The 11,663-nt window shown below is 39.6% G+C and overlaps 1 protein-coding gene across 1 annotated transcript; it reads right to left on the reverse strand.

Annotated features, from left to right (window-relative positions):
* Window positions 1–3,987: 3,987 nt before the first annotated feature.
* On the reverse strand, window positions 3,988–5,214 carry LOC308108707 (guanylin). Its single transcript, XM_080461876.1, has 3 exons — window positions 5,050–5,214; window positions 4,626–4,818; window positions 3,988–4,501 (listed from the first exon to the last, which is right to left on the reverse strand). The coding sequence occupies exons 1-3, from the start codon at window positions 5,122–5,124 to the stop codon at window positions 4,443–4,445; spliced, it is 327 nt and encodes a 108-aa protein (XP_080318002.1). The 5' UTR covers window positions 5,125–5,214; the 3' UTR covers window positions 3,988–4,442.
* Between the last annotated feature and the right edge of the window lie 6,449 nt (window positions 5,215–11,663).

Raw genomic sequence — 11,663 nt, forward strand, 5'->3', positions numbered from 1 at the left:
AGTCATCAAATCAATCTGCGTTTGAACGTTTTTCTTTGCTTTTTGTTCATAAACTTTGAGAAAGATTTTGTTCCCGTGCATGGCTGAACTGTACCACACTGGCCTGAGATGCTGAGACTGAGTGTGTGTGTGTGTGTGTGTGTGTGTGTGTGTGTGTGCGTGTGTGCGTGCGTGTGTGTGTCAGGACAGTGATCATCAATACTAAACCTCTTCGTGAGCATCCGGTCTCTGCACCCAGAGTAATAAAGCAAATCAGCTGTGGGTGACGTCAGCTTGGGGCCATTTTCACGTAAATTCCCAATTGGAAAGGTCGCCGCAATCCTTCATCCTTCATCCGTCGTCCCCGACCCGCCCTCCCACATGATTTAAAATCACTTTTGTTTACATGTCGTAAAATCAAGTAAGATTAATTAGGCCATATCATGAATGGATTCATCTATTTTAGTGTGATCAGGTGAGTAATGACGTTGCTTTCTTCTAATTCGACGGGCAAATTTCCAACAGCATGAAACAATGTAAGAAAAACATAAACAAAACAAAGATTTACTAAGATTTAAAAAAAAATAAAAAATGGAGGAAGCTGCGTCAGGCTGACAGTGAAGGTCGTTTGTTAGTGAATCATTTCTCTCAATTGTTTCCTCTGCTCTGTCAAAGGATATATGATATTGAAACACTCACATATGCAGACACACGTGAAATATCCGTTGACAAAAAAATAACAACGTGATAAGTAACTAGACCATAATTGTTTGGAAAATCAACTTTCCATTGACTTTTCTGTAAATAGGCATTATGTAACTGTTACCTGGTGGCTGGTGTGTGTCTCAAAACGTTTGTAATGTGAGGTCACTTTTTAAAGTAAAAGCTTAATATGGTTTTATGGTCACACTAGTTTGTTGTCTGCAAAGGGAAGCATCTGAGAGACGTTGCCAGAGTTCGGTGGTGTCATGAAAGCCAATATGTTTGAGGTTTGGTCACCTGATTGTGAATATAACATCAAAGGATGCCGCTTAAAAAAATATTAAATTAAAAAAACCTCATGTGAGCGATTCAAGTCAATAAAAAAAAAAAAAAGCTTTGTTGTGGCAAGGAATAAAGGTAAATATGGTCATTTCCACTCGCATTAAGCAACCAGAACCACAGTTTGCCCCCGTGGCGTCTCGTTATCACCTTAATTATGTGATTTCAGGTATCAAGAGTGTCGAGTACATTGCAGATGCAGAACTGGTATGCAGTGAGTCCACTCGTATTCTGGACTGACTAATGAGCTGTGTTGGCTGCATGAAATGAATTATTCACAGTAGTGATCATTGACATTCTGTGCTTTTGAGTTTGATATGAAGGTGAAAGGGGCTTGAGGAGATATGGGTGTTGTGTTCCAGAGGTACAGGCCAAATGCTCCAGAAATAACCTGTGAAGTGGGTTGGAAAAAAAACACACACAATAAAGGCAAAAAAAATAAATAAATAAAAAAGATGCAGGCATAAAGGGGGGCAGTGCCATTAGTCCTGCACACACAGCCAGTGCTCAACAGGCAGGGCTCATCACTGTGTGGATGTTACTGAAACCAAACATGCTAAGAAAATGTACATTTTGACATATCTTTATATGAGTATTCCTTTATCTATTGAACTCAATGATCACAACTAAGACAAAGCGTCACGTCAATTTCTCCCTTTTACCAAGCTCAGAACTGAAATGCCTTTTCTAACCCAACCGGGATTTAAACCACGCGCAAAACCAAGACTGAAGACAATGCTCCTTTTAGACATGAATTGGTTTCGATCATATGGTTATTTTAACCCACTGATTCAACAGTCCCGGTGAGGGTTGCAGGCAAGACGCTCAATCCATTCACTGGCAACAGTTTAGGGTTTAGTGTTTGTTCCAGGTCGCTGTGACATATCGACAAAAAGAGATGGGGGGTAAATTTCTTCCAGAAATGTATTGTTTTTAATAGAAAAGGGCATCTTCCATTAATAGTAATAAACTCATGGCCTTGTGTATGGCTTACGACTCTCACATTAAACAAATTTGCATTCTGTTTAATATCTCTAAAATCAGTGACATGTTGACTCAGAGTGATGCTGAGAAATTAATCTATATATTATATTATTATATTAACATATAAAGCTCTTAACAACCAGCCGTCATCATATAAAGAGCTGTTCGTCCCATATCACCCCAGAAGAACACTTCGTTCTCAGAGCGCTGGCTTACTGGGTGTTCCTTGGTTTTCTAGAAGTGGAATGGGAGGCAGAACTTTCAGATGTCAGGCTCCTCTCATGTGGAACCGGCTCCCAGTTCCAGTTAGAGAGACTAACGCAGAACCTATTTTGAGATCAGGCTTAACACTTTATTATCTAACAAAGCTTAGGGCTGCTTCAGGCCACCCCGGAGCATTTTCTAGTGAAGCTGGACAACGCAGGGACACAGGAGCGATATGACGACAAGCGGCGAGACATGTTGACGAGACGATCCGACAAGGACCACAGAGGGAGAGGGGTTTAAATGCACAGGGAAAGGTGGAACACAGGTGGAACACAACGATGGGTGCACACAGAGGGAGAAGATCATTGGTTGATTGGAAACACGAGGCGAGATACACAGGGGCAGACACAGAGACCTGACAAACTGAAGCACCAAAAACTCTGTTTAAATGTCAAAGTTGAGTTTTTCCTTTCCATTCCCGCCTATGTTTGCTCATGTGGAATAGCAGGCCTTTCCTCTGTATAAGTGTCTTAATATGACCTTGGTGTCATTGTTGCTATTTAATTAAAACTGAATTGAATTAACTTGCGTCAGCATTTATCTTTAACCTTATACCGTTGGACTGAAAGATCCATCTATCAATGCATTGTCCTTTTCATCCCACTTGGGGTCAGGTATATCATATATACTTGCATATCTATTTACATATCTGATCTATATTCATGCAATTTTGTCTTGAAGTTGTTTTTTTAATGGTCAAGATGAGACACCCTCTGACCTTAATCCACATCTTGCCATTAGTGGGAAGCAGAATTCAACACTGGAACAATTAAAAAAGAAGAAGAAGAAGCTAAACAAGAGTTTCTAGTCACATCCATTGAAAGGGATAGTTGCAGGCCGAAACATGGAGGACTGATCTATTTTGGTCAGTTTGATCTTGACATCGGGGGAGAATACTGTGCAATTACAGACTCAAATGTTTTCTAATCAGCATTGAACTGTTGCATCTAATATCTTTCATGAGTTGCTTAAATTTGTATTTTGTAAATGTGGAAGAGATGTTGTCGGTATATAAAGTCTGTTTTCTGCCTTTGTTGTTAAAGTCTTTAAGTATTCACTCAGCAGACCAGCTGCGATGGGTTGTACGGCACAAGCATTTTGCTGAAGGATCCATTTTTGTTCAGCTGGATGCATAATCAACATGTTCTTGAGAGCCTTTAGCCCATGTTCAAATTAAATTATTCGGCTTGTGGAATACATTTCTAAGAGGGCCTCTAGAAGTGGGTTCTATAGAGAACACACTGTATACAAAAAGGCAAAGGCATTGAGACTGGACATGTTTGATCTCCCTGAAAGATGAGAGTGCTTATCACTACAACACTGTGCACCCTAAGTCAGTAAAATGCTGTCAACTTATATGATAGACTTATAGACCCTTGGGTATAACATGACCATACCTAACCCTTTTTCCACAATATCTACTTTTACTACACTTGTATTCCTCTTGTGGTCGCACCAAAGGAGACTAAGACAAAGTTCTTTCCATTAATGGTTCAAAAACCAGTAAATATGATGACATTTTCAACTGGTTACAACAGACACAACACATGGTGCCACATTAACATCCGTTTCTGACCTTTTTTTTTAGGCCAGTATTAAATTTCCAAGCCATCATAAGTAATGGAATATTCTTTCTACAGCTTATAGTGTACAAACATTTTTTTTAAAAAGTGAAAATTTATAAAATCAGAGTAAGAAAATGCACAACGCGTGATTTATGAATGAAGGCTTTTTATTCAAAACAATGTTGATAAAAAAAGAAGATACTTGCAAATAAGAAAATGTTGCTTAAAATATGTAATGAAAGCAAGGCAAGGTTAAAATGTAACAAACAAATATAGAATCTCAAAATATAATGTTTCATACAGAACTGTAAAATAAAATGGTGAATGTGCTACAAAGTAACAGTTTTCAAAACATTCCTCACTTTGTGTGATTGTTTCTTTCTTTCTTTCTTATTTTTGTTTTTTGTTTTTTTCTACATTTTGGAACGCAGCCTTTTCTTTTAGATCAATTGTGACTAAAACAGGCCATTGGATCGGGGACAGAACTTCAAGGATAAAGTCATCGCTGTATCATTGCAGTAGTTCCTTAAAATATCTTTGCGGGTTAGAGGAAAATAAATCACAAGTCTGAAGCTGAGCAAGATGTGTGGGGTCTGCTGTGTCTGTTCAGCAGCCAGCGCAGGCAGCGAAAGCGCAAATCTCGCAGACGTCCAGAGGAACCAGAGCTGAAACAGAGACACGGGAAGACGACACATCAGCCCTGCAGTATTCATACTCATACTCATCCACAGTCATCTCGTGTTTTTCTTAAAAGCTCAGCCAGACTGTTTAAATTCATAATCCTCTCACCTAGTCTGGCGAGCGATGCAGACGCTCCCCTCTGCTTGCACAGTGGCAGAAACTCCTGGGGCAGCATGGGGTCAGCGCAGAGGGAAAAGGATCCTGCCCTCAATCTGGGATTCTGTTGTCCTGTGGCGTAGTAGCTCTCCGTCAGCTCCTGAAGCCTCCTGACGGCTTCAAGTGAGAAAGACAATCCATTCTCCTGCACAGAAAATGAGCAGATGGTGACATTAAAACCCTTCAGCTGAAGTCAACGGCTCTGCCTGCGTTTAGATATATTTACGAGGATGCATACATATAAGGTGGAGATTACACAAGTTTACACAACGGTCTGAAATTAAGCAGAACACACAGATACACAGGACTGCACAGCTCCCTCTTCTAAATGAGCAGAAAGTCGTCATGAAAGCATCAGTGAAATCTTGAAACTCACTTGGACTTGCACGGCTTCGGAGGTGCAGCTGAGAGCCAGGACGAGAAGAGCAACAGTGGCGATCGCGGCCTTCATTGTGATGATGATGATGATGATGATGATAGCAGTTTGCCTTGGAGTCTCTTGTTGTGGATGTGCTCAGCAGGTGCTCGGCTCTGTGTGTCTACCGTCCCTCCGTCCACGAGCCGTCCTTTTAAACCCTTGTCCCCCGGCGGCTCGGCCGTCATGTGACCAGATCGGTTTCAAATGGGAGCAAAGTTTTTCTCATGGGTTAATGAGTAGTGGCATGGCTTTACGAGGTTGTAAATGTGAAATCATAAATTTTACTTTGACTTCATCTACTATCTGATTGCTTTTTTTTTTTTTTACAGCTCTTTTGCTAACTTCGGGTGTTGACTTTGGTCAATTGATCACACCTTCGAGGACGTCACTTCAAACTCCGACGATGACGACGGAGCCACACCAGCAGATTGCTGAAATGTTGAATCACTCATCCGAACTTCATCTTTGTTGAGTTTTGTGTAACATGAGGAAGTGTCTGTCAGTAGTGAAAGGCATATTCAATCATTTGATCATCTCTGACTAAACCTTGGTTATTACAGCATTACCAAGCAAAGTACGCTTACAATTTCCATTTTGTTTTTACTTTTATGAATAAAATAGGGCATATTCACATAAATAAAAGGAAGTACATCTCTACAGTTAAAAAAAACAAACAAAAAAAACCCCCAAATCTTAATCAGATTTCAAATTGGTGTAGTGCCCTGATGGAGTTAATGAATGGTGTTCTTTAAAATGATTGAAATAACCACCCATACAACCACAAAAGGCTTTCACATGCACTTAAACCATATTAGAGTCACACAAGTATTCTAATTAACATTATACTACTCACAAACTGTGTGAAACGTCCTACTTTGTTACTTTGTACGTTATATAATATTCTTTTATGTAAACCATCACTCTTTCAGAAATAACATAAGATAAGACATAAGATCAGGTTTTATTAATCACACGTGGTTAAATCCAGTAATACAATTATTCAGTAATACAATTATTCAGTAATTAAAATATTCACTTGAAACGAGGAAAATGACAATGTTGTCCGTTTCAGTTTATTTTTTTCTTTTTGTGAATGTGTTGCATCTGCTTTAAGCTCCACAACATCACACAATATGTTTTATAATACAGATGAAAAGGTTTATTAAATCCATGTGAAATACATTCCTGTCTTCAAACACAAAAACCTGCTTAACTCCACCTAACTAGACTAATGTAAACCGTTCAATTTATATGCAAATGTTATTCCATCATGCGCGAAACGCCTGCAGGGTCGTCATCAGACTGTGACGCGAAATACTTGAATGGTATTTACAGAAGACAGTTTCAGTCAATTGTCTGCTGCTCCTGCTGCAGAAAAATATCAAATTGTATTTATTTAATTAGCCCCCGAGTCTAGCTGAAATTAAATAAATCATTTGTAAAAGTATTTAAAAAAACCCATTTGTTTACTTCCTAAATTGTTTTTAGGCCTGTTGAACAATTGCTTGAAGATCATGAGCGGCAGAAGTTTCATATATGTGGACGTGTGATAAAAAGATTCAAACTTTTTTTTTTAAGTTATTGCAAAAACAATGAATCTACAAATGCATCACCGGGGAAGTTGTCGCACTTTGCTTTCGGCTCCTCACGACATATAAATACATCAGTTGTCGCAGCACCTGTGACCTTCTATTACTGAAACAATATCTGATCATAACACATCTCAAGGGCAGGAGGGAAGCTGTGAGAAGAATCGATTCAGTTCAGTGTCTCTGAACACACACACACACACACACACACACACACACACACACACACACACACACACACACACACACACACACACACACACACACACAGTGGCGTGTGACCGTGTGGGTTGCCGAGGCCAAATATGAGAAGATTTTAATGATCTCATCAAACAAGATTTCACACGCCGAGTGTGACGGATCTATTTACCTGCCCAACACAATCAGATTCGCTCAGCAGGTCTGGGTGCTGCAGCCATCATCTAAGGCTTAAATAAAAAAAAAATTAAAAAATCTTTTTTATGAAAATGTGATGGCTGAAAGTCAGAAATCTTCTTGTGGGAGGCTCGAAGATGTTGTAAGTTTGTAAATATCTATTAAATTGTAAATGACATGGCTGATACATTTGCATTATTATAGTTTGCTGAAATCGCATCATAAAACAACACTGATGTATTTGATCATTGTGTTGGACTCAAATCCAGACTTGAGGGCTTGCATGTTTTCTTAAGTTACTTCAGCTTAGTCCAACCATCCAAAAATTGAGGTTTACTTCGGTTAAGCACCTGGAAACTGTAGGTAGTCGGACTTATTGTGTATATTTTTGATAAACCTTGCCTTTCGCCCAGTGCTGGCTTGGCTTGGCTCCTCCAGAGCACCTGCACAGTGAGAACATGCAAACTCCACACAGAGTGGTTCCCTGCGATTCCAATAAAACAATGCTCTTCTAGAATAGTACCCTTTCTTCATATGACAGTCAGTTCTATTGGACAAGCGGATGTTGTTTTAAAATAATATGTTGATGATACAACATTGTACACAGTATCAGTTCATCTCGCCATGAGAAGCTGTGTGAATTCAGCGAGTTCTACTTCGCCGGCTGTCCAGTCGTTGTTTACGACGCTTCTTTTATTTTCGTTTATTGTCACGATCCAACTGTTGGCATCAAACTTTATTGGAAGTCCTATTATCTCACCCGCGCATTTCTTATGGGCAGAGCAGAAGGAATATGTCATTGTGGTACTTTGTGATGAATTTATGTGTTAACTTTCATTTGCACATAAATTCACTGAGGTTGATGGATTTATGCTCCCTGGGGGGAGCAGTTTTGTTTTTTTTAATCTGACACGCTGCAATATTTCAAAAATGTTTAGTGGCTTTAGGTACGTTTACGTCTGCTCGAAAAGCTCTAAATGCTTTATATAACATCGAGTTAAAGAACGTTTCTGAGTTTAAGTGGTCACTTCATGCTATCACAATTCAGAATTAGGTTTGCACAACTTTAAAAGTATTCTTGATATTGTTTGGAAAAAAAAAAAAACCAACCTGTTAATGTTTTTTAGTCTTTCTACCCCGTGACAGGCTGGTGCTCGCTTTAGTTTAGAAGCGGGATGACTGAGTGAATGCTACTTATGTTTAGTGGGTTTTTAGTCATGTTAGGCGCTATCTACACATCGGACAAATCGCAGCGTTTTAAAATCAATAGTGAGGAAAGTGTTATGGTGGCCAGCAGTCACACCTCCTACCGAGATCACCCGGCTTTGCTTTCATACTGAGGATGTTTTTTCTATCTAAGATCCGACATAAAGTGGGCTAATCACAAAAGTGATTTCACTTTGAGTATGCATGCATTTTTCAGCTGATTCACTAAGAATAACGTATATTCAGAAAAGCAGATGTGCTAAATGGACCGTGTGTAATTTTGGGTGTTGTAATTTGCAATTGCAAAGCAAGTAGATCAGCTTCCGCAATGCGTCTGCTCAATATTAGGTTTGGATTTGTAGATCATCCTCTAATTTGGCACACAATTGTGAGAAGAAGTACAGGCTTTTGTTTGTGTTTTTGGTCGTCCTGGTTTTTGCAGTTGGCTGCCCAGGACGTAGAATACCGGTTGCCTATGATTGGCTGAGATAGCCTCCGACATGGATGGATGCAATATAAATTTAAGTGTCTTGGTTCAAATAATGATTGAAAACTTTGAATTTAAGCTATTTTATAGGGGACGGTTTTCCTTTCCTGTCTTTGGAAATTGGTTTGCGGGCCACACAAAAAAAGGGAGCCCGAAGGTCGGTAGTTGCTCATGTGCGGATTATCAGAGCAATACAAGTGCTAGACGGTGAATAGTTTTCAAGCTATTTATCATTTATTGGCTCAGTTCTAAGTATTTCTCCATAGCGTGATAATAGCCCATATAAATGTGTGTGGCTTAAATCAGGGATGGGCAGATTGGCTCATTGTGAGGGCCTGGCTATGACTGAGCACTTTGGATTACGATTTTATAAACAAATTCCACAACTATGCTTTCAATCTTTTTCAATGTAAAGTTAGTGGGTATTGCAGGAAATACACACTGTTTAAAATTGATATCTGGTTCAAATGTGGGTGTAATAACCTTCCTCCGCCAATCCCCAGTGACGTTATTATGCATGTATTAGGCATGCAGTTGCTCATGTCCGGTCTTGATTGTCGGGCTCCTGCCCAAAGACTGAAAACAACCATAGGCGTATTGAAGGTTGTTCCTCCGCATGGATCACTTCCATGACAGACCGGCAAAGTTCAATGTGCCTCTCCCTAGTTTACAATGGCCCCCTGTGACCCCCGCCAGATAATGGATTTATAACACCAGAAGAGCTAAAATAAGGCCAGCGTCATCCTCTTCGGTGTTACTCATTTGGGCATCACGCAGCTGTAGTAGACATGTGGCATCAGTGTGAGAGACAAAGCTGAGTCTGCACTGTTAATCAACAACCTTTTGTTTCAGGTAACTCATGAGTTTCGAAATCTGCAAAGAGGACTAATGTGGCGGAAACGTGTGGGCGGTACAGGGTCAACTACAGATGAGAAAAAAAATGATGTAAATAAAAAATAATCATGTTTTTTGGGGGCTTTTCGATTTTGTGATATGTCGAACAAACTATTGAGAACATGTTTAGCATAGGAAATTTGACCGAGCCTGACATTTTGCTGCGCTCGGTAATCTCCTCCGAGGGGGTGCCCAGTGGTCAAACGCTAAATATGTTTGATTTCATTCTTCCTATATTGATTTCAAGTCAGCCTTTGTTGACACGTGTCAAAACACACGTTTCCGGCGGCTTCATAAGGTGAAAAATAACCTCAGAGCCATGGGAAAGGGCAATTGTTTCAGAGAAGCAAGACTAATGACAAGTGTTTAAGGGCAAGGGGAGTAAATCATCAGCCCAGGGTTTCAACCAAATATCTTTGATATTCTACCTGACCTCCCTTTATCACAGATGTCTTCCAGTAGGCAGTGTCTGCCACAGTTATTTTATTATGCTGTTATTATGCTTGATTCTGATGTTTGGAACAAAACAGACTTGCGTTTTATGAAAGGAAAAGGTGTGGTGAGTGTCTGCTGCCCGGAACAATGTGAGGTCAGGGAAACTCACAACTCGTCATGTATTTCCCAAAAGGTCAGTAGACTGTATACTGGTACATGCGTTCAACCTCTTAGTTTGAAAAGACTCAACCTCCTTCCTCTTCTTCTCTACTCCTTCTTATAAAATACAAAAAAAACAAAAAAACTTTTCAACCTGAAGTTAACTACAGTGACTTTGGAGTTAATGACTTGGTGATTTTGCTGGGGTTGTCCTGTTTACTTACGGCGTGAGCCTACTTAATATCTAATCATTTGTATGTCGAAGGTGGACTCTAATCAAGGTCTAGACAGGTAATAGCAAACAGCACGCATCTGACCATGTCTACGTCAACAGTCCAAGAACAAGTGTGTGAGGTTGATTGGTGACCCTAAATTTCTTTTTGGGTGTGACTCTCTGTGTTTACCCTGCGCTGGACTGCCAGGCTGTCCATTGTGTAGCACGTCGACACCTCTACTTAGCTGAGGTCAGCTCCTGCAGCCAACAACCCCAAATAGGCTAAAGATATATGGATGATGAATGTATGGATGAACCGGCAATAAATAGAAATTGTCCTTTTAGAATTTCAAACACTAAAATAATAGTCACTTGTACAAACAGACTTTTGTTGACATATCTGAGGCTGTAAACAGGACCTGTCTATCCCTGTCTATCAAGTTATGTCACTGCATTGGAAATAAAAAGATAAGAAACTTCCCAGTGTAATGCCTGGTACGCTGGGGGGAAAAAAGTATTGTTTAATCTTTTGGACAAATGTGTGGCAGCAAATCATTTAAAAATAAAGTAAATTGATAAGAAAAGGTTCTCGTCAATCTGCAAGTGAAAAATTAGCGCAACAACAGTCCGATGTCAAAATGTGAATGACTGTGTAGTTATTCACCTGTGATTGTTATTTCCTACCTTATATTGTTTTTGTGAATGATTGCACAATATTATCTTTGTTCATAACTACTATCAACAAATGTGCAAAAGTAAAACATTTACTGAGTCTTTATGACTATGTTCACATTACTTTATCTGCTGTGCTGCTTTTGCACAGACAGAACAATAAATACAATGTGGACTCTGGAAATACATTTATTGTCACGATGACTCCTGTTCAGTCACTGTTCATTTTGCAACAATTATACCAACAATGAATTGAATGTCGCTGCTTGAAAAAAAGCCATTCTCTCAACTCTATCTCATTGGACATGTTTTATTGGACTGGAGCCAATAGTAGTTTTCAAAGACACACAGTGTGTGACAGGAGCTACTGTGGAATTTATTCCCAGTCGATTTACCCCTTCCTAATAAATCAGCATTGTTTGTTTCACCAGCAGCCTGGACGTCATGTTCTTCAGTGTATCCTCCATCTCTTTACTTTTTCCCTCATATCATCTCTAAAATCTCACGGGTAACAATGCAACATATTTTTTGATAGACGACT

The sequence above is a fragment of the Lipophrys pholis genome, assembly GCF_963383615.2.
Source record: "Lipophrys pholis genome assembly, chromosome: 4".
Taxonomy (NCBI): domain Eukaryota; kingdom Metazoa; phylum Chordata; class Actinopteri; order Blenniiformes; family Blenniidae; genus Lipophrys; species Lipophrys pholis.